This window comes from Colobus angolensis, unplaced genomic scaffold, assembly GCF_000951035.1.
Source record: "Colobus angolensis palliatus isolate OR3802 unplaced genomic scaffold, Cang.pa_1.0 Scaffold35, whole genome shotgun sequence".
NCBI lineage: Eukaryota > Metazoa > Chordata > Mammalia > Primates > Cercopithecidae > Colobus > Colobus angolensis.
Window position 1 is genome coordinate 2,565,314 of NW_012116821.1, and position 23,691 is coordinate 2,589,004.

General features: G+C 41.0%; 1 protein-coding gene across 2 annotated transcripts in view; it reads left to right on the forward strand.

Annotated features, from left to right (window-relative positions):
- Window positions 1-23,691, forward strand: part of ARID1B (AT rich interactive domain 1B (SWI1-like)) — a 393,153-nt gene that overhangs the window by 261,287 nt on the left and 108,175 nt on the right. For both annotated transcript variants that reach the window (XM_011952754.1, XM_011952755.1), the window contains exon 4: window positions 5,555-5,798. In XM_011952754.1, the coding sequence (XP_011808144.1) occupies window positions 5,555-5,798 (244 nt within the window). The remainder of the gene's footprint in view (window positions 1-5,554; window positions 5,799-23,691) is intronic.

A 23,691-nucleotide genomic window follows, 5' to 3' on the forward strand; every position in this document is an offset into this window, starting at 1 on the left:
TTGTTTAAATAAAAAGTGACACATGTATAACTTAGGATACTCTTAAGGCCTAACAGTTAGTGCTTGGAAGGATTTTTTTTCAGGGATTCTGTTTCTCTGATGCCTTTGCTTTGTTTTTTAATGTGCTCTAAGATAGGAAGTGTGAGCTTTTAACTCATTTGCTGTCTAGACAAATGAAAGCAGCAGGAACCTTGGTAGGTATCTGGACATACACTGTTACAATACCGGTTAATGCAAGAAAAAGCCTTTAAACATCATGGAAATTAAACAGTCACTGTGAGAATTTTCCTTTTGTGTGTATGTGTCTGTCAAATTATTGACTCAATTCTCGAATCAATTTCAAGGTGTATTCATAGCACATGACCAAAAATGATAGTTCCAAAATAAGGGCGGAAAGTGTGAAGTAATTTTACAGTGTGTTTCTAAAGAACCAAGAGTCTAATGACACTGAATACTTGACATCCAGGATGTTAATTAGAAACAGAGGGCTGATAATTCATTGCTAAGTTTTAATAGCTAAGTCAGTAGTTTTCAGTAGAGCATGTTTGGTAAATATTTAGAAATATTTGCATGGGCTGTATTACTTTCTATAGTGTTTGCAGCTGTATTTTTCTGTAGAGCTTATAAATTTAGTGGTATTTACCAATGAACAGTCATATCCATTCTGTCTTTCGCACCGCACTTGGCACAAGAAGTCACGACCCTTAGAAATGTGAGGGTGTAGTGTAGTTGAAGAGAGAAAAAGAAAAAGTACACGGCTTTATTTCATTTTAATGTTCTAGAAAGGAGAAGAGATGCTATTTCTGCTTTTTAAGATAATTAAGAGACTTTTTTTTGAAGACCACTGAACTGGCGTTTTAACCTGTGCTTTAAACCCATGGGAAGTCACAGTGAGAAATCATTAACTGTATCCTATTAAAATCCTTAAACAAGAGACCTGAACTGGTCTCATTGATTGAAATATCTTCTCTATTTCTGATTCAGTGTTTGTCCTCATGCTCTCCTGGGGCACTTCTGAGCAAGAGATGCCCAAATGTGTGCAGTGCTTGGCAGCTTTCTATGAGTAGCTGATCTAATACCATCAGCTAATTGTATTGAGAACCATAGCTTAGAGTACTTTCATTTGCTTTTTAAAAAACCCACTTATTTAATTAAGCAAGGGAGTAAAATTTTCTGACTTATTCCCAGTTCTCTGAGAAAGTAAAGCCACCAGTATTGACTGAATTTATCCTTTGGTGAGCTAACTTATGCTAAATTGGATACCATCAAAACCAAATATGTCTTTTGATGTGTAGCAAGTCATAATGTGGCAATGTAAAATATTTTTAGGGAGGATCATGTACAATCTGTAGGCATGAGAGAGTTTATACTTAATGTCTGTTTCAATTATCTACAGCTTTTTAAAAATCCTTCCCATGCATCTTCTTTGTGGGACGTCCCACCATTATTCCTTCTGATGCTGCCTTCCCCGAGCCTGCCCCAATATAGAGAATCTGAACATATTTGTGCTGTGTGTTAATCTGTGAATGTTTCTCTTGTCAAAGTCTGGTAAGATTGTTACTGCTTTGGTGGCGTTTCATTCTAAGCACAGTGAAATCTCTTGTACGTGTCACTAGGGTCAGAATAAAAATTTTACATGGGCAGAGAGACCGTGGAAGGATGATGGTTACAGAAGGAGAGTCATTGCAGGGAATTGTCATTTAAATTAAGTTTTAAAGTTAAAACAGGTTCATAGTTTTGGTTTTTGAAGGCAGGGATTTTAAAAAATTCATCATTGATAGTAGGAGTTAAGTTATTTTTTGTGTGCCAGAAAATAATCAGTGTTCTGAGTGAGGTCAGACACTGAAAACCCAACTTAATAGCAAGATTTCACCAAATCACATGATGATAGCAAAATGGTGATTTTACTATGCGTGAGAGTCCGTGAAGTCATTGCCTTGCCAATCACCCCATCACAAAAAGAGGACTGATTTAGGGAATGCCGGAGGGCAGGGGGACTCTCCTAGCCCCTTAAAAGGACTGCCTGCAATTACCTCACCTGCCAGCTTTCCAGCAAGATAAATGGAAGCACTGTAGCTTGAAGGTGCCTTGGTTAGAATGAGATGCAGTAAGGTCTCTCTGTTCTTTACAGGCATCATAGATCTGATAGTACTTATAAAAGAAGAATAGAGTTGGTGCCCTGCTGACTAAATTGTCCTCTAGAGGAGTATTAGTTACAGAGCTTCTTTGTTAACTAGGCTGAATACTTAAACCACTGTTGAACTTCTTTTATTAGCATGTTTTAAGATAGCTCTACATACAGATACCCTAACTATCTGCAGGGCGGGAATATTTCTGTATAATTTCCATATAAAAGTTGCGTGAGTGTGTAACAGTGATATAATAATTATATCTTTTTATTACTCTTCTGTTACACTGAAGTCTAGTGAGCACTGAAATTCTGATGACACGTGAACACAAAGAAAGCCATCGTTTTTATATTTTTCTCTTGATACTTCCTTGATCAGCTTGTTGAATAACAGAAATGTTTTTGATGCCTTTGCAGCCTGAGTGAAGCTCTCTTAATACCCATCTGAGTCACTTTTTCAACCATAATATGGAATTTTAAGGGAGAATGGGGATGAAACTTGTAGGTTGTGCAGAGAATTACAAGAACTTCAAAGTAAAATTTCGGATTTTATGATGAGAGATTTGCATAAAATTATTTAACTACAATAGATGATTTTTCAAAAATTAAATCTGATTTGCCCTTTCTATGTTTAACTTCATATATAGTACAGGATTTTATATCTAGTTATCTACCAGATTTTTTCTTTGGAGAAAAATGAAAAGCATATTTCCTGCCCGATGGCTGTTGTCTGACTACCCCTTGATTATTAGTCATCATGTGTGATGGGCACTGTCAGGGGCTGGACATGGACACCATCACCCATCCTGGGTTTTCATGATCCCTTCAAAAAGAGTAAGATTATATGAAGTTGTCACTCAGTATTTTTCTGAGGGATGTAGTAATGGAGTAAGTTCCTGTTCCTGTTAAAGCTTGTACCAGCCATGATGATGGTAAAGTTACTGTGTGGTTCAGCTGAGGCCTGTCCTAATTCCTGTTTTTTCCCAAGGAATAGGCAAAGGCAATAGAGACCGTGTGAGTACACATGGTTCTTTAAATCAGGGGTCAGCAAGCTTTTTCCTTTAAGGGCCAGAGAGTCAATATTTTCAACTTTGCAGCCCCCATGATCTCTGTCAAGACTTCTGTTGTTGAGCCGAGTAATCAAGTTAAATATAAAGTTTCACCAGCTGAATATGTACAGAACCATGCATCTCACGTGCCCTTACATTTCTGCTAATCATAAGGATTAGCATAAATGTTTATATACCTTTGAATTCTAACAATCGGATGAAATTTACTTAATTTTATTTTGGATTTTTTCTGAGACTGGGTCTCACTGTGTCACCTAGGCTGGAGTGCAGTGGCTCCTCACAGGTGCTCTTGTCACTCACTGTAGCCTTGAACTCCTCCTGCCTCAGCCTCCCGAGTAGCTGGGACCACAGGCTGCTCCACCACACCAGGCTTCCGTTTTGGAGATTTGATGAACTCTTTCTAGGGAAGCTATTTTCAGTCTGCTCTGTTCCTGTTCTGTTGTTTCCCATAAGCAGCCATTGGACATTGAAGATTTTGTGGAATGAAGACATTTTCTGTTTTACTTAGAAAGATGTTTTTCTTCTTAGCAGAAAACATTTTGTTTTTCTGTAGCATTTCTCTTTTTGATTAGGTTCTATCAGCTATACTTTAGAATATGGTTTTTAAAGAGAAGTTAATTATATGCTGTAACAGATGATCAACAGATAAACTAAACTGTCCAGGGTACTAGGATCCTAATCCTGAGTTTGCTTCATGACGTTTCAGGGTGCCCTGAAGAGCTCTAACCAGCTCTGCTTTCCCTTGCTTTTTTTCGTACTTGCTGGTCTAGGTTTACTCTTAGAATCTTAGCATCTTCCTCTACCAGATTCTAAAGCCCTATTCTCAGAAGTCCCAGTTGTAAGCAGTGAGGTAAAATTTAACATTGATAAAATGTAGAGGGTGGAGATCTATTAGGATTGAATATGCCTTGGAAACAGTAGCATAACCAGATATTTGTGATTCCATTCTATAGTACGTAGTCTTCAATTATCAGGACAAGTATCTTTTATGCTGTAACTAGCCCTGAGAACTCGCTGGCACCTCGCTCGGTCAGTGATCTGGGAGTCCAGTTATTGCAGTGGGGATGCACTGAGCACCCTGATGGGACCTCCATGGGAGCCAGGGAGGCGGGGCAGACCAGTGATGCAGGCTGAAGTAAAGGCTTTATCTGCGTCCCCTTCTGCTGACAGAGCTGAAGACAGTTTCTTCTTCCTCCTCTCTCGTCTTCCCCTTTTCGTCTTTAGCACCTGCAGACCGTCCTCAGTAACGTAACCTTCAACAGTAATTTGGACCCTCTGAGCTTCCATTTTTTTTGTACCTGCATCAATGGAGATTTTAATCACTGCCTCAGAGAGTACGGCGATAAAATGTAGATGGCAATGACAGTGTAAAATTGGTATTAAAAAGTAAGGTATAACATTAGGACCCATTTCTGCCAACAAAACTTCTAAGAGATTTATTTTCACAATACCATGTATAAATACACACATTATTATCTTCTTTTAATGCCACTTTATTGTAAGAATTTCTCAGCCAGGCACAGTGGCTCATGCCAGTAATCCCAGCACTTTGGGAGGCCACGGCAGGCAGATTGCCTGAGGTCAGGAGTTCGAGACCAGCCTGGCCAACATGATGAAACCCCATCTCTACTGAAAATACAAAAATTAGCCGGGCGTGGTGGCAGGCACCTGTAATCCCAGCTACTCGGGAGGCTGAGGCAGGAGAATCACTTGAACCCAGGAGGCAGAGGTTGCAGTGAGCCAAGATCACACCACTGCACTCCAGCCTGGGCAACAAGAGTGAGACTTCATCACTATATATATATGTGTGTGTGTGTGTGTGTTTGTGTGTGTGTGTGTCTGTGTGTGTATTTCTCATCACAAAGTTTGGTTAAAATTGTGACTGCTATTACATTAGCATATCCTAGTTTGAAATTCACATAGTCCACCAATGTCAAATTCTGAAAAAAAAGGACTCAAAGCCTGTAGTTTTTTACTTTATGATGTAATCATTTAAGAACCAGGCATTCCATTCCTATGGTAAGTCACCACGCAGAGTGCTGTGTGTCTTGTGTGGCACTTTGAACAGGTCTAATGGACTCGGTGCTGACAGCTGAAGGGCAAACTGTATGAGGATGGTTTTATCAAAGAGAAGTACAACTGTACTCATTTTTTAGGAGAGAGGCAAGATCTTATTGGTTCAACTTACAAACGACCTCATTAAAATCTAATAAAAAGTGGCCATGCTTTGAATTTTGGGTTGTAACCCAGAAAACTTTCATCTCCGAAGGGGACATCGTTATCATTATCAAGTCGTCTTTTGATGAGATATTCATCCAAACATGTCACTCTATAAATACATCTTTTCCTTTCTTAGGATCTGTCTGGCTCCATTGATGACCTCCCCACGGGAACGGAAGCAACTTTGAGCTCAGCAGTCAGTGCATCCGGGTCCACGAGCAGCCAGGGGGATCAGAGCAACCCGGCGCAGTCGCCTTTCTCCCCACATGCGTCGCCTCATCTCTCCAGCATCCCGGGGGGCCCATCTCCCTCTCCTGTTGGCTCTCCTGTAGGAAGCAACCAGTCTCGATCTGGCCCAATCTCTCCTGCAAGTATCCCAGGTATTTACTTTCCTAATAATTATTGTTTTACTTTGTGATAAAGAGAGATCTCATGTTCATCAACAGCAACTCACATTTCATTACTTTACTATTTAAAAACCTAGTGGCCACGTATTAAGAGTATAACTGAATTCTCACCAAGGCATACGAGAGTCCCAGTTCCTGAAGAAATTCAACAGGTGATTATAACTACCCCTTTAATAAAATGACCAATTACGTTGTTATTTTCAATTTGTATATTTACTTTAACTTATGCCAGAAACAGGATATTATTTATCCTCTTAGCATATGTTTTGTAATGATTCTGTTACATCAGATCTTCTGTTGATGAGTGCCACCAAAGTGAGATTGTTGGTGAGGATCAGCCTTATATTTTTGTGGTTCTATTTAATACTTGCCACAGCATTTACTTTCTAAAACATTTCCACGGTCTATACTTACCAGTGTCTGATCACATCCAGGCAATGGTTGTTTCTTGAGCATGGTCGAGGCATTCTTACCGATACAAACTCGTGCCTTCTCTTTGACACAAGGAGGCCGTGTTCTGGTTAACTCCATGTTATTTCACTTGTCTTGCATCACCTCTATCTTCTGCTCCCTTTATTATGTTCTCAAGGCTATTTATTTATTTGGTTATTTATTTGTCAGTTACTTCATCCTCATCCAGCTTTCTTATATCAAACTTCATCCATTCAAATCTATCACTCAACTAGCTTTCCTTTATCACCAAACCAGATAATGTGTTCTATCCTTCCAAAATTGTGGGCATTAGTTTGTGCTTTTTAACATTTCACCTCTTTTATATTAAAAAAAAAAGTATATTGTGGAATGTTTAGAATATTACACATATATATCTCCAAATAAAATAGCATATATAGCATGCCAATTTGAAACATTAACTATCAAATAAACATTCATGAATTCACCATCTGGTTTAAGAATTAGAGTATCATAATGCCATTGTGTCTACCTGTATATTTCTTCCTTATCTCAAGCTCTATACCTCTCCCTCACTTCAAATATCCTTTGAATCTTTTTAAAATATTGTTCTTTTGGTTTTTTGATTTTTGGGTTTTTTTCTAAGAATTTTATTACAAACATTCATAGATACATATATTGTTTTATTAAGTTTTTAGCTTTACAGAAATATATTTGGAATGACTATAATTTATCATCCAAGTTGAGACACTTTTGGGCATGCAAAGGGCTACTATTAACAATTACAGTAGGACAGCGCCATAAACCAGAAGGTCTTGGGCAAATCAGATAATATGGTCACCCCACTCATAGTGTATGCTAAAATTTGCTTTTTTTAACTAAACGTTGTGTTTCTAAGATTCATCTGTAATTTGATATAGGTATACACTCAGTACATTTTGATTAAAGCATTTCGATGTTATCTTTCTTTCAAAAATGTTTGTTTGTCCTCACAGTGTTTGTAATAACCTGGACTTATCTGCTGCTTTTCACTTTTTAATGCTATAGTCTAGAATTTTTAACACAGTTTTTGGTGTTGACATGGTTTGTGAGATGTCACCTACCTAAATGTTGGAAAGTTATATGTAAAATATTGCATTACTCAAAGAGCTCACTCTTTCATTCTAAATTGAGTCAAAAGGACTTTTTCTAAAAACCTAAATGAAAACTTTCTTGAGGTATAAAGACACAATGGTTTTAAATCTTAAATTCCTGACATGAGTAGTTAGCCATCTGAAGATTTTCCACGTCTCTCATTTCAAATGGGGATTTCTAAACTTGTACTTTCATTGTTGGATTTTGATGCAATACAGAACATAAAACCCAACAGAAAACCTTGCTTTGGGCACATGATCCTGGGTGTCAGGTGTTACATTATATAGTATTTTACAGAGGAGGTAGCCCAGCAAATTCAACTGGCATCAGAATCTGTGGTTTAGTTGGTTTGCACAGAGTAAAAGCTGGTGAGTGGGTTATACACCATCACAAAGGATGCCCATTCTTCACAGTGACTGCAGATGTGTGCGGGCAGAGAGCACAAGGACCTCACTGCCATTTCTCCCTAACTCCTAGAAAGCTTTCCACTTTCTTGGATATGTCATTTAAAGTATATAGTTTGTTTTTTAAACTTGTGTCAGAAACCCTAACCACCATATTGCTTCACTGTACTATTACAAATCAGCTCCTCTGTAGCCGACATCTATATGGTGCTTGGTAAATCTCTTCAATGACATTTAGTACCGGGAAGAAATTAGGCAGCAAAAGCTCCACCTTTTTTTTGGTGGGATATTCTTCAAGTAAATTCTTAACTGTCTACTAAATGTGAAGCTACATGGGATCAGATTATATAAATATGACAAAGAGAACATTTCTTAGTGTATTATCCATGGAGTAACCTCTTAGAAAATCTGATAAGCAGTTTTGGCATTTGTTCACCTTTCTTCCAAGTGGAAGTACAAACATTTGTACTGGATGGACTTTCGTAATGATCTGATACTAGCCACACAACTTGAAGAAGCTTCTAAGCCTTTCTGTGCCTCAGCTTCTGCATCTGTAAAGATGATGATGCTACCTCACAGGGGAAATGCAAAGATTAAATGTGTCACTGCACATGAGACAGGTACAGGCTGAGCACTCAGTGCTTGTTGATTCTTGCGATGTTATGTTCACTATTATGGATATTACTCAAACTGAGACTGTCTGTGACAAGTACTGTCCAGAGCGGTACAGTTGATTTAGGCAGCAGGTCTTCTGGTTCTTAATCCAGTGTTGTTTTTGTGCAATTCAGAAGACATGTATGTTGTTCCCAGCGATGACTTGGTATGTTTGCTGAGGTAGTTCAGTAGGACTGCTAGAGCCAGCTATGAAAGCAAAATATATTTTCACAAAGTTGAACTCAGTTTTCTTCTGGGAAAAAAAAAAGGTCCACGTTCCTCTTCTTGGGTGTTGAGCCTGAAAAGGTTAAGAGGAAGACCAGAAAACAAGAGATAGAAGTAACTGTACCCCAGAGATTAACAGAATTTCTACTGTTGTCTCTGCACATGATAATTTTAGCTGGACACTTACCCCCTGCTTCAGTCAAATCATAGGCAAACTGATTTATGCTAGACTGCCTGCCTGCCACACCGAAAAGTTAACATGAGATGCAGTATAAAATCCTGGATTATTTTCCCTCTTTCTGCCTGTGCGGAGGCCACATCAGCTAACTGAGCAGCATGTCCCGCCCAGCAGTCCCTGCCAGGGCTGCTGTACACACTTCAACAGGCTGCTCATTGTACAGGGTCTGAGTGGTGAATGGGAGTTCACATCTACCTGCCCTCTTGTGGGAAGGGGCACCATTTTCTCATTCATACAGAGGAGCCAGGTTACCCTCAGTAACCTTGTCCTAGACCTTGGGGGAGTAGTCCATGGCTTCAGTCCAGGTAATACCCATTTCTCTTCACTCTGTTCCCACAGCTAAGCCTAGGGGCACTCAAATGTCAGTTTTCGATAACTTCATCAAACATTTTATATGCAGCTATTTTAATGGAATTTACTCAATGCTCATGACAGGTTTTTGTTGGGGAAAAAAAATGATTGTCTTCTATTTCCATTTCCCTCCACCTAGGCACTCTGTCCTTTTTAATTTTTTAAATCATTTCCCTAAGATTCATATCCTTATTCTCTGAGAAGTATTAAATATATCGAGTTATCCAACTTGCGTTATGTTATATATTTGTGTGAACTTGGTCATAGGTAATAAAACCACATTTTGGAGATGATCATAAAGTTTGTCTTTGCTTTTTGTTTTATATTTACTTTTACCTAAATGCAAATACACCTTCCTTTAGAGAATAATGAGGCCCATCTCCCTCCTCCTTTTTCCATCTCTACTCCTTGTATTTAAATGGTGTGGATCTGTACATTAGATCCCAAGCTCATATGCAGTCCACCTTCTTTTGGTTCTGAGTCTGCCAGTGAAGCATGCATGTCATGTAGAGATGACATGCTTTCCCAGGCATGATACTCAAACTGTCAAGCTATCTGTTAGGAATTTCCCTTTATTTTTCTATATGTAGTCTTTTGTTTTCTTCCTGTCCCCTTCCTTCCTCTTATTCCCAGCACCCTCTTATGTTTGGCCTCTCTTCTCTCCTGTTGCCTCCTGCTATATCTCACCACCTCCTCTCCATGTCTCACAGACTGGCTCTTTCAATCATTGTCTCTCCAACAAGTCACTGTAAAATGTGCAGCTGTTATGTAGCTGATAGCTGGGATGAAGTAAAGCCAAATGTTGCAGGGGATTCTTCCTGATGTTGCTTTCCTAGGATTTGTTGAAAAAGAACAATCATTTTTCTCCATCTTTACCCTGGTAAATGTAATTGACAGCTAATGAGAAGTATCACAGAGGTAGATAAACGAAGCCCAGTAAAGCATCCCAAGTGGCTGATTCTGTTTCTTGCCTGTTAAACTCTTCCTCCACTCACTGCAGATTTGCCCTCCTGTCTTGCTGCCTCACAAACATTGTGAGTGTCATGGGAACCACTACTATGATACACTGGTACAACACTGCCCCACCACATCTCTAACTCAGCGGGGCTTTTCCTCCTGCATTCTTTGGAGAAGCAGGATGGAGATTTTTTATGTTAAGTAGCCACATGAATTCTCTCCCTTTGTTTGCACATTCCTGGGCTCCGGCATTGCAGCTTTCTATAGTTAGAAGGTAAGAATTCAGGCCTGCTTGTTGACTCTAAACAAGCGTTTGAGAACAGAAACACAAACACTATACTCTCCCTCCAGTGCCATTACAAATTTTCTTGTTTTTTACATTCTCTCTCCTCTTCTTACTGATGTATTTATGTTTAGAGACAGAAATGAAATAGCTCCATCTTTGTAATTGGCAGTGTGTATTCATATACTATACATTTAAATTAATGTAATTTAATTACAGATGTAATGTCAGGTAAAGTTAATTCTGAAATATACGATATTAGACATAATGCTGATATTCTAGTAAATGATCCCATCACGTTGCACTTACGCTGCTTCTTGGGTTACATCCTAGCGTTTTTCACTTTGGCATAAGGAGGGCTGCCAGGTTTTGGATGTGTATTGAACAGGTCATGGGCCTTAGGCTGGGCCTGATTGCCCCTAATGCATGGTGGAAGCTGACTCAGCACAGCCTCTGAATGCACCGCTGTTGCCAGAAGATTCTGCAGATGTTAATTTCACTTGTCTTGCCTCCAGAGCCAGCCATTCCGGTTTACTAACAAAGCAAAAATGTAAATAAGCCCAACTTTACAATTTTTTATTTTATTGGCCAGAGGCTTTTGTCAGCTTTTCCTCCATGTGCTGTGAGCAGCGGCAGCGTTTAAATATTGAGAAGAGGGAGCTTACCATGGGGTGAGGAATGGACAGGCAGGTGTTAACTGTTCATAGCCTGGCTGGCACTTTTGTTTATACAACTAAGCTCATCTGTTTTTTTAATGAAGATCTAAGGATAGTAACTGAAAATTCCTGAATAGACTTTTCCCCATTCTTTTTTTGGCATTAGGCATTTGGTATTTGTACCAAGTCCAGTGTAAGTAGAGTTAACTCACTTTGATCTGGCAGCAGAAGACCACTGATCATAATAGATTAGGGTCAAAAATACAAAATTAGGTCTTCACGCTAGCAGATAATAAGGAGCTATTTGTTTTCATGACTGTTGTTCTTCTTGCCTCGTACTAGGTAAGGCTAATCAAAGGCAACATCATCCTAGCTATCACAGACAGAAACAAAATAGAGTTGCATCAAATATGAAAGTGGAACCCCTTGTCATTTTACATTCCGTGCTTCGTTGTTTGGAGCCAGCCACTCACCTGCCGCCTGGCCTCTCGACAAACTACCCGCTGGTTGGCTGGGTGTGAGGGATGGGTCAGGGCGGCTTCAGAGCTGAGACTGTGAAGCCAGGAGGCCCAGGTCGGGAGGAATCTCACTCACCTTCCAGGAGCTGCCTTCACTGCTCCCATCTTTTTCTACTGATACCTCCCCTCCCCTTCTCCCTCTCCAGCCAGCTGCGCTTCACCCCACTCCAGTGATCACCTCTGCACATGTGCCTCCCACCTAGGGTAGCCACCTCCAGGAGCCCCTCCACAGCGCACAGCATGTGGTGCCCCCGCACCCTTCTGCTAATGTCAACTCATACCCAGCGAATAACTTCAGTCTCTGTCCTTTGAAAAGGATCACAGATGTGACGAGCCTGAAGAAATCGCTTGGTCAGAGCTCATCCTCCTACACCACCAAGCACCAGTTCCTTTTTAGTGGAGCCTGATTCTCTGCAGCTTTCTCGTGGCCATTCCTAGAGGGCGAGAGATGCATCCAGCGTACCAACCAGCCATGATGAATCTGTGCCCCTCAGGAAAATCTCAGACACAAAAAGCATGAGTTCTAGAAAGGGTGGCACGTATTGGATTAAATATGGAAAAGAACTGTTTGGCAGCACTGGGGTATATTTAGAGCTCTTCTGTGTGAGTGCTCACCCAGTCCTACCCTTCAGCAAGCGAGAGCTAAGTAGATTTCTCTACCAGCCGATATAGCTGCAGATCCAAACAAGAAGATATTCTGGTCAAAAAACTAATTTTCTTGCTTAATTTGACATTCAAACAAGCAGAATCTGGAAGGATGCTATAATGGGAAAGAGAAAAATGAATCTCAGTTAGGAGTTAGTCATAGGCCAGAGTGAACAGGAAGGATTCCAGTGAGAGGAAATGATGGCTCCTGGTCTAATTTGTCAAGATTAATACCTATCAGATGAACAATGGAGGATGCAAACCAGTGTCTCTCTTTCATTTAACCCATTTCTCCTGGAGTTCTAGATCTCTTAGGGCTCAAGCCCATCCTAAGTAAATAAACTTTCTACTTTTTAATTTGGCCTTAATGAAACTCAGGGTAAAAAAGCATGAGTTTATTTCTATATGTAAATAGTTCTTAGCCAGTGTCCTTTCATGATAACATTAGCAGTAGACCCTCTAAAATGGCATTTTGTGTCCTGACAGAAATTTTTTATCTGAAAGTCTGCGTAATCACCTTACCTAATAATCTTATTTTTAAATATCATCAAATGTTCCTTTTTGGTTTCACTGGAGGTGGAAATCCTGCAACAGCTTGTTGCAAGGAAGGTGCATGCTGCTTATTGGCAGGCCAAGGAGAAAAAAAAAAAAATTAACACAAAATGCCATTGATATATCCATGTTTTTAATCTGTGGCAGCACAGAAAACCAATTCAGCGGTTCTACAAACCAAAGAGAACTTAAGCCAGTATTTTTTTCCCTGACAAAGTAAAATATTTGGGTGTTACACAAAACTATTTTCATTCCTTCCAAATGCTGCTTAGCAATAGTGTAAGAAAGCAAATTGTATATTTTGTCTCTTTGAGAGATGGGGTTGCATCGCTGTATGGCTTAGTTATTGGTAGTGTGATACTGAACCTCCCACTTTAAGATAACAGCTTTAAAATTCAGGCCAAGATCCTAGTTATGGAAACTCAGCAAGTCCGTGGGTCATGAATATTCTCAGCGCTGTTTCTAGAGGGCATGCCCCATTGCTGTCTGGTGGCCAAGGCCTTGCGTTTGAAGAACTGCCCCAGTGTTCTGAGCTACTCTTCTCCTTCAGAGGTCGCTCCAGACCCCAAGTCAGGTATTCTGATAGATGGGGAATGAGTATTGTTTTCTTCAAAAGCACAGATCTTCTCAATCTTTCATTCCAGCAAACCTCAAATGAAGCCTTTTCCCCCTCTTCTTTCTCCCATGTTCAGAAATAAGAAAACATTAGACATTTATCAAAATACAAATTCCCACTTAGTTTTGCTCCCTCTCTTAATTAACAAAAAAGTTGGATAACTCAGTTTAAATTATCCTGTCAGTTTCCATTCCCTTTCTCTATTCTTCTGTGTATGAAAGTACAAGAAAGCCTGTGTCACCAAGGCAATATTATGTGCCTTTTTCTTGCTCTGCAATCTCAACAGTGACTCATGTGTTTTCATGTGTTTCCACTCCCACTTCTCCATTACTTTTTTGCATTGTTTGCTGGAGAAGCACTTCAGACACCTCGTTCTCTGTTTGTTTTCACTCTTGAGCCGAGTAGGCCGTCCCTGCTCTGAACCTGTGCTCAGCTGCGTGTCACTGCGTCTGGACTCTGCGTGTGCTGCCTCTGTGGAAATGCTATTGGCATTGACCTGCTGCCTTCTCCCTTCACTGAGAATGAAGATTCAGAATGGAGGGGTACAAAAGCTTTTATGAACTAAATTTAGCCTAGAAGTAAAGCATTTCAGAAATCACTTGAGTACATTTTGGAAAATGGTGGTAAAATGAATAGTACTTAGAGTCAAGATGCTCCTAAAGTTGATTTCACAAACTTCTGGTATATCACCATGTTTCCTAAAAGAGAATAAGTAACGATTGTGTAAGGAACAAAACCATTTTATAGAGAGTGTTAGGTTTATTTCTCAGTCTTCTGATAACCCTGAGGCCAGGATTATTATGATGTGTTGATTGATTATAGCCGTTAAGACTCTTACTAATCAGTTTCATCCCTTATTCTCAATTCACACACTTGCACCTTTGATTTCTCTTCCGTAACAGGGTGATATGGGTTGTCGTTGACTAATGAAGAGCAGAATTGGTTTCGGCATGAGACAAACGGAATGCCTTCACCAATCCTAGAATGCATTAATCTTTCATAATCCACATCTGCATGTTTATAAATGATATAACCAGGAATTGTTAATGTTGATATTCTCCCTTCCAAACAGAAAGTGACATAGGAGTTTGTACTTGTAAACTGCATTAAATGCATAAAGCTGAATGCCAAGAGCGTGACCTTGCTGAGCATGCCAAATATATTACTTCATTATTTTGGTTTTAGAAAAGTAGCATGTTGCACTTTGGGTGTTGGATACACCAGGTGATACCCTGTGGAAAGCCAACTAGCCTAATTGTTCATTTTCCTTCCTTATTTTATCATTCTATTCTGTCATTAATTTAGCAAAGCACTGAGTGTATATTATGCTGCAGGCGTAGTAAGTAGGGTAAAAGCACTGAACATAAACTGCAAAGGGTCCTGTCCTCGTGAAACTTAGAGTCTTGGCCGGGCGTGGTGGCTCATGCCTGTAATCCCAGCACTTTGGGAGGCTGAGGCGGGCAGATCATGAGGTCAGGACCATCCTGGCTAACACAGTGAAACCCTGTCTCTACTAAAAATACAAAAAAAAAAAAAAAAAAAAGTAGCTAGGTGTGGTTGTGTGTGCCTGCAGTCCCAGCTACTGGGGTGGCTGAGGCAGGAGAATGGCGTGAACCCAGGATGTGGAGCTCACAGTGAGCCAACATCACGCCACTGCACTCCAGCCTGGGCAGCAGACAGAGCAAGACTCCGTCTTAAAAAAAAGAAAAAAAGAAAAAGTCTAGTGGGAAAGACAGTAGATACATAAATAACTACATACTTTATTGTCAGGTAGTCGGGGAAAAAAATCAGGTTACTTCTTTAGATAGCAGTGGCTAATTAGAGAAGGTGTCTCTCTTAGAAGTTGATACTTGAACAAGAGAAGTGAAGGAAGGGCAGGGGCAAGCCATGTGAGCATCTAGGGAAGACTATCCAGGCAGAGAAAGGAGCAAACTCAAAGGCCCTGAGTTAGTACTGTGCTTAGTGTGCTGGGCGGCGAACACCAGGAAGTCAGTGCAGCCAGAGCATAGTGGTCACGGGCAATGGAGCATAATGCATGGGCAGTTAGATGAGAGGGGAGCTAACGACTTTGTAGGTTATGATGATGATTTAGGAGGTTTTTTTATTATTTCTTTCTGAGAAGGAGTCTCACTCTGTCTTCTAGGCTGGAGTGCAGTGGCACAATCTCCACTCACTGCAACCTCTGCCTCCCAGGTTCAAGCAATTCTCCTACCTCAGCCTCCCAAGTAGCTGGGACTATAGGCACGTGCCACCACGCTCAGCTAATTTTTATATTTTTAGTAGAGACGGGGTTTCGCCATGTTGGCCGGGCTGGTCTTGAACTCCTGACCTCAGGTGATCTGTCCGCTTTGGCCTCCCAAAGTGCTGGGATTATAGGCATGAGCCACCGCGCCTGACTGATTTAGGAGTTTAAGTGTGATGTGAACCCTCTGGAAGGTTGGGAAGGCAGGGAATAGTATAATCCTGTTTAGGTTTTAGGAGGCTCACTGTGGCTGCTAAGTGGACAGTATACTGTAGGGGAAGGTGGGAGCAGAGACACCAGAGGCTCCTGCAGTAGGCACGCGGAGGGTTGATCGCTGCTTGGATGTGCACATAGCGGGAGTAGCGGCAGAAGGAGTTTGGCCGAAGGAATGGGTAAATGATGGTTCTGTACAGAAGACAGAGGTACAGGTGTTTGAAGGGGAACCAAGAGTTTGGTTTTAAACATTTGGAGTTTGAGATTTCCACTGGGCATCCTAAGGGAGGTTCTGAATAGGCGATTGGATAAGATCTGGACTCAGGCAGTATTTTGGTGGGAAAATGAGTGTGTGAGGCATTAGGGTTCAGGATGAGGTCCCCTGGGCACCCAGCCTGCCTCAGCATCACTTGAAGGGCTTGTGATTCAGTAGTTGTGGGGTGGAGCCTGACAGTTTGCATTTCCAATAATTTCTAGTTCTACTGAAGCTGCTGGTCTGGGAAGTACTGGCCTAGGGAGTGAGTGAAGGTCAGCGGTCCGCAGCACTCGCCACACAGCATGCCTGGGAAAGGACCGATGCTGGCCCAGCCCCGGAGACGCTTACCTAATTGTTCTGACGCAGGGTATTCCATCAGTACTTTCTTAAAGCTCTCTGGGTGGTTACTATGCGCAGCCAAGGCTGAGAATCACTGAAAGAAGAATTCTGAGGAAACCCTGGGGTACCCAAAAACATAGAGACTGTGAAAAAGAAATGGAAGAAGAAATGTTTCTAGAATATGGAAGAGAGCACCTGTGTCTAAGACAGCTTAGCACTTCCCCAGTGCTCCATGGGCATGGCTGAGAAGGAGGCCTGTATTCCCAGTTAGGAGCACATACATTTCTCACAGGAAAGTTGAGGGATGAATAGCTCATGTTTTAAGGGTGGCATAGTGCTGAGTTTTTTTCCCTGACCTTTCTAGAACTAGATTTGGTTCAGTTGAAAGTTATGTCACAGAAAAAATTCTTACGCAAAAATACTGTTGTATTCTCAAGTCCAATTCAGTTAGCAGTAGACTCCTTTATTTCCACAATTGTTATGTTAAGTTCATTTCACATGAAATCCAAGAATCATGTTATTTTAATTCTACTTGAAAAAAGGCAAAAAAAGTATCACATTTTAAGAGAACTGAACCTCAGTGGATATACATTTTTGCTGCTTATTTGTTTTTCATGTGACCTCATTGCCTTTTCTTAGAAGCAGGTGGAGGAACTAGTTCAGAATTCCCTGTTTCTATACCACTGACCGTGACTTTGTGTCAGATCTTTGCTCCTAGAGCTGCATTAAAGAATAATGTTATTTATCCTTTCTGCCTGGAACATTCATCCCACTTTTTATGCAGCCCAGCAAACTCCTACTTATCCTTCAAGACCCCATTAAAGGATCTTTCCCTTCACAAAATCCTTGCTGGCCCCTGCAGCCCCGAGTTCAGCTTCTCCCTCAGGGCTGCCCCAGCTGCCTGAGCCCCTGGTGGGCTGAGAGCCTCTTTCTTCTTTTTGTCCCCATTGCCAAGAACAGTGCCTGGCAAGTAGCGCCGTTCAGTAAACGTGAGTCAACTTAAAGAACTCACAGTTCTCTTAGAAAAATGGGAATTCAAGAGAAGAGAGTTCTGAAATTGGTGACTTATATAACCTTTCTCCTGTGGGCTTGGAGCCGTCTCTCTGCCTTTGCATTTCACCCTCCACGGGATCGTTCTTTTCCCCTCCCTCCTGAAAGCGACTCCACTGTGACAGATACCTTTCACAAGTGTGCTTGCTGAATATGTAGTCCAATCTGAAAGAAGTAATGAAGAATACTTGAGGTCGTGCTCGAGAACCTTCCTCTCCACATTGCCACAGACAGAGGCTCTATGGCCTGCACAGCCCTCCTTGTCCCCTGGCACTCAGCATGGAGAGCTTAGCCATGCCCGGGCTGGCACTGCCTCTGGCAGAGTTTACTCCTGAGTTGCAGGTCCCTGAGGGTGCCCACTGCCACCCGCCTGGGCCCCCCAGTTCTAGCCTCGTGCTGGAGAGGTCTGCTCTCCCCGCAGCAACCTCACAAGCCCAGCACTGTTAAAAAGGAGTCTGGTTATTGATTAATCCGGGTTTCATTGTGCAACTCTTTCTTTCTTGAAAAAGCACTTATTTAAATACCCAAATGTATTAATATGTCATGCAGTGAACTGTGATGTGTAAGCAAGGTAAGCAGGTGCTGGTTTCCTTTAAATATACATTGTGAAGTGTTGATTTGTCCCCCTTAGATCCTGGAGATTTCACTCAGGAGCCTTGGGTTTTCTGTTTGTTTTTTAAGTTTTTCAGAATAGTAAGTGCTTTTAGCTGTCTTGTTCCTTACTTCTAAAAGTATGAGTTTTATGCCAAGGGTTTAAAAATCTTAAGTTTCGTCATGAAAACAAGCTGTCATTACTTAGTGTAATCACAAATGCTATGAAATTTTAAACTCTGTAAGAAAAAGCATATTATTTTAGTACATAAATCGACACTTAATGCTATATCTAAATGGAGAATTTCTAGAAACCATGCCACCTATATAGTACCAGTGTTTTATCTGTTAGTCTCAACTTTATACAGTCTGTGTTATTTCCCTCAAATTCCAGTGTTTAATTCCCAAACCCTGTATTTTTCCCTCCCTCTTCTCACATCCAGAAGCAGCATAAAGATGCCCATTGATTGACCACGTGTGCCACCTTTTGGTCTGGAAAACACGGTCCCTGGTACCTGCAGGGCACAGCAAGCGCTCACATGCTATATTCTCTTTTAGGTGCAAAATGACTCCAAGGGAGTGAGCATCTGCGTGTGGCACTTTTCATAGCCAACCACCGTGTTTACAGGCAGAATTGTCACGAAGCACTGGAACCCAGAATGAGAAATTTGTGACAAGAGAGGGTGGAGGCGAGTGAAACTTTGATTAAAGGAAAGTGCCTTGGCTTTCAAAAGGCCTGTCTCTATCCGGCAGCATAGAGCAGCGATCAAGTGGAAGAAAGGGAGCAGGCAGGCGCCTCAGCTAATCTTTCTCCTGGGGGCCCAGGTGGACAAATTGGCAACCCTGTTCACAGCTTTTTTTCCTTCTCCCCTTTGTGTCATAAGAACTGCTAATCGGATCCATGCTGCTGCAACTGTGGTTAGTTATTAGCAGAATAAAAGCAGATTTCTTCAAAAGAACGGGTGGGGGAAACGACTATACAAAATTGCAAGGTTGTTAGAATCTTAAATGCACAGCAGTCGATTTTTCCCCTTATTCTGAATTAGACGATGAATACAAGTCTTTCATCTGTCACGATACCCATTTCTTCAGAAGGCAGCCAAATATTAAGCTTCTCAAACAAAAAAGGAATCTTAGAAAGAGGAAAAATATTGAGGAGGAATAAAAATGGGTGAGAGAAGGGAAAATTAGGTTTTGTTTTTATTAATTTGCCCTGGTGAGAGAAATATAAACCGCCCGCTCTATTTGGCGGCCCCCGCCCCCCGCCTCTTACCTTACATCAAAGCGAAGATTCGAGAGAATGGAGCTGGTGGCTGTTCAGCATTTTATGTCTGGTGTTCTGCCTGAGGAAAGTTCAGAACCTACCTCTTTCCTTACAGATAGCAGAGTGTTATGAATCCGGACTTCCTGGGGAAGGCCGGGCTAACAATGCCATACCCAAATGTGCAGAATAGACCTTTCCCTCACAAGTGGGTTTTCACATGGCCCGGTAGACCTGGGAATTGTATGCCTGAGCTTTAAAGCTATTACAAGGGGTGTGTTTTGATGAGAATGCCAGCTTTTCAGCGTGGTAGTTGATGTACTTCAGGACATCACGGACTTTCACAGGGGGTGCCTCCCGGATCCTCAAGATGCCCAAAGTTAGACGTGGTTCCTGCTTTCATCCAAATCACATTTTTGATCATATTGCCTATTTACTCTTCATGTCTTCACACCTGAAGTTAACTAAAGTGGAGAAGCTTTCCTTAAAGTTCCATCTTTTATTTAATGGCTGTTTTATCCACAAAGACACAGTTTTCATTCACCTCCCCAGAGTCGGTCCTGAGTGGAGTGGCAAGCACAGCGGAACCCAGGTTGAGCTGCGCCAGCCGCCGCCCTGAGAGTCACGCCTCCGTCAAACCCAAAGCACACGATATTCCCACACCTTTCAGGTCACTTAGCAGTCATCCAGACTAAAAGTGTCTCATTTTAATTCGGAGAATCCCCTATATGTAAATGTTTTATGATTCCAGTTTATTTATTTATTTATTTATTTTTTTGAGACGAAGTCTCGCTCTGTCACCCAGGCTGGTGTGCGGTGGCGTGACCTCGGGTCGCTGCAACTTCCACCTCTCAGGTTTAAGCGATTCTCCTGCCTCAGCCTCCCAAGTAGCAGGGATTACAGGTGGCCACCACCAGGTATTTTTGTAGAGACAGGGTTTTACTATGTTGGCCAGGCTAGTCTCGAACTCCAGACCTCAAGCAGTCTGCCTGCCTCGGCCTCCTAAAGTGGTGGGATTACAAGTGTGAGCCATTGCGCTGGGCCAACTCCAGTTTATCTTCAGTCAAAGCTGTGCTGACTTAAATAATCAAGTCTAGAAGTCCGTGCATCACTGTGTATCCTCTGTATCCTCTGACTTGACTTGTCCTTTGCCTTGCCAGAGACTTTCCGGTTTCTCTGCCCCAAGTCCTCTGTGGGAAGGTATCTCCCCAAAAGGGATCGCATGGGTATCAGTGATCAGACTATTAAACCAACTTCCAAGGGTCTGTCTTACCCTTGCAACTGTCACAGAGTTTATGAAGAGAACCCATGTGGAAAAGCATTATGTAGTTTTAATATGTTTAATTAATAAAAGAAAAGTTCTGGTTTGAAATCTATTATAGTAGGCTGGGTGAATAACATTTTATAAGTTGGTCTTTAAGGGCTTTTATGAGGGCATCATTCACATAGACCACATCATATTCACTTCTGTTTTCTACCTGTTTGCTGATCGTCCTTTGTAGCTAATTTATCTTCAGGCCTCGCAGTGAGGTTTAGAGAAAGACTTGGAACCCTCAGACCACAGTAGGGAGAAGAGTTGAAAAGCTTGATCAGCAGGGTTTTGGCAGGGTATTAGTTTGTTTAGAATGAAGGTATGCGGCCCTGTGAACGGTGCGTGGGAGCTGTCTTGTTCTGTGAAGTTCAGGAATTGGAAGTATCCTCATCCCTTCATGGCTCAGGAGTATCCAAGTCAGATAGCCTCTGAAGTGCCCATTTATCTGTGCTTTTAGGACCGAATGACACATCAATAGTGTGCAACATTTTGCGTAAGGATTTAGGAAAGTCTAGCCCTATTTTGAATGAACTTTTGAGCCATATGACATGAAAAGGTTTATCTCCCAAAGCAGAGGCTTAACTCCTTAAAGGTGAGGACACCAAGCTGCTGTGGTTCTGTGTTCTCAGTTGAAAGGTAGGGAAGAACATTACTTTCTGGTTTATACTGCTCTCATCTGAGATAGGATTTATTCACAATAAAGAATTGTGTCGACAGCCTGTTCACAAACATCTTGCCCACCACTCTGCCCTAATACAGGACCTTTTGGTAAGGGCGAGATGATCTTATTAGAGACAGAGGCACACACACCCCATGCTGAACAATAGGAAATGTTACAAGTTCACACCCACTCTCTTCAGATAAACTGTTAACCGGAACCACTAAGCGGGAGCTCAAGCAGATTCTGTGTATCAGTAGTTTGCTTGGAGCATATCGAAGTTGGTGTCAGCCAGCCTGCTTCTTCATTCTGAGAATAAGTGGGATTTTTTTCTGTTCTTGAAGCAAGTGAAATAGAAAACACTGAACAGAAGGTTGCTATGTCTAAATAACTTGTGGGTTTTCTAACTCATCTAAATAAATGCCAAGACTAGGAAAACGTATTTTTCATTTACACTATTAGGTTAATACCTAATATACTTGCAGGTTTTTAAAGAAATGACCCAGGAAATCCTTATGCTGTATCGCAGAGCTGTACCATCTTACCCCACTCTAGCTTCTTAGTAAGTTAGATAAGATGTACAGTGATTTCCACAGATACGGAGTCTACCATGCAGCCAACCAATGCTGTCTCTTAACAAAATTATATTGTCATTTATCATGGTGGAAGAAAAGATCCTGACCAGTTCTTCATGTTTCAGAAATTAAAGGAGCAACTAAATGCAACCCATGGTAAGAAGTTGTAGTGTAATTACTAGTAGGTTTGGCAGAATATAAGAAATGTATCCTCCAGAAGATCAGTAAAGTCAGACGGTGGCAGGTGAGACCTATATTCTACTTTAAAGATTTGAAAGAGAGCCAATTTCCATGAGGCTGTACTAGAATAAAGCAACCCAGTGTTTCAGTTTTGGATGCAGCAGAATTGCAGAGTCAGTGGGAAGTAGAAGATGAATACGATCATGTAGGAATGTATCAGTATTTGGTTGCTACAATGTGTTCTTTTAATTTCTCACTAAAGTTAATGACCCCACCAAGAATTCTTGACGAGTAGAAGAATTAATTCAATTGCTAATTGCTGAAAACTATGAAATACATATTGATTCTGTAGCACATTTCATGGGAGTAACTTGATTGTGATAGAGTTACTTGCAAAGTGATTGGAAGCATTCTTCATTTCTTCTCAGAATTCAACAAGAACCACAACCAGTTTAATCCACATGGACCTAAGAATAGGTGTGTCTTACCCTTGCAACTGTCACAGAGTTTATGAAGAGGACCCAAGTACTTGCCACTAAACACCTCATGATCTCTGTGTATTGATGATAACTGGCCAATAAAATTGTCCAAATGTCCATGGTTTAACATGTCTTTTCATATTAATTATAAAAAGTCAATCTTCTTGAATTACTAATGGAAGAATATAATTTAGGACATTGCCCTCTATATAGTGAGTACTCTTTTTTTTTTTTTTTTAACCTCATTTGGTACATTCAAGCTAACTGTCTCAATTTGCCCGCGAACTTGTAAGACAGATAAATGCGTATTCTAGACAGTGCTCTCTCTTTAGTTCCTTCTTTATTCACTTTTGCCCAGAGTCAGCTAATGTAGGAAAATTGAAAGATGGAATGGATCTGAGGCACTAAAACTGAAATCAGGTAGTGTCTGTCATTCAGACTCCAGATTTGCTATCTTGACTAATCATGTCAATATTCCATGTCAGGTAACTAAATCCATCTTAGGTTAGTTGACTTTTTAGCTGTAATGATGTGAAAGGAAGGAGTGATTTTTCTATGGCCACTACTACTTTTGAAACATGGAATTTCTGAATATTTCTATATCTGTTAGTATTACTAATACTGGAAATAATGCAGTATTATTTGAAAAGGGGTGAGTGGTTTGTTTGCCAGAATTGGTTGTGGTTCAGAGTTAGTATTCTTGTGAGTTTCTATAGTTGTATACTGTAGTAATGTAGAAAGGAATTATTCCCAGGGAATGTTAGCCTCAATAAAGGATTAACGTGGGAATCCTATTCACCTCATGTGTATTCTCTACCATCCCTACACAAAAGTAATAGAGTATAATTTATGCAGTTGCATCTGATCAGTAGTTGATCTGATTTGTTGGTTTGTTTCTGATCCGAAAGAGATGGAAAAATAAAACTACAAGTAATCATTTATCTAAACATTTACCTGCTAAATGTACTTACCATTTAAGTCTTAGACCTTTGCCTGCATTAAGTGCTAAGGAACCCAGTGCATTCTTACATCTAGATAGGAGAGAGCATAAAGCAACTTCTGTTAC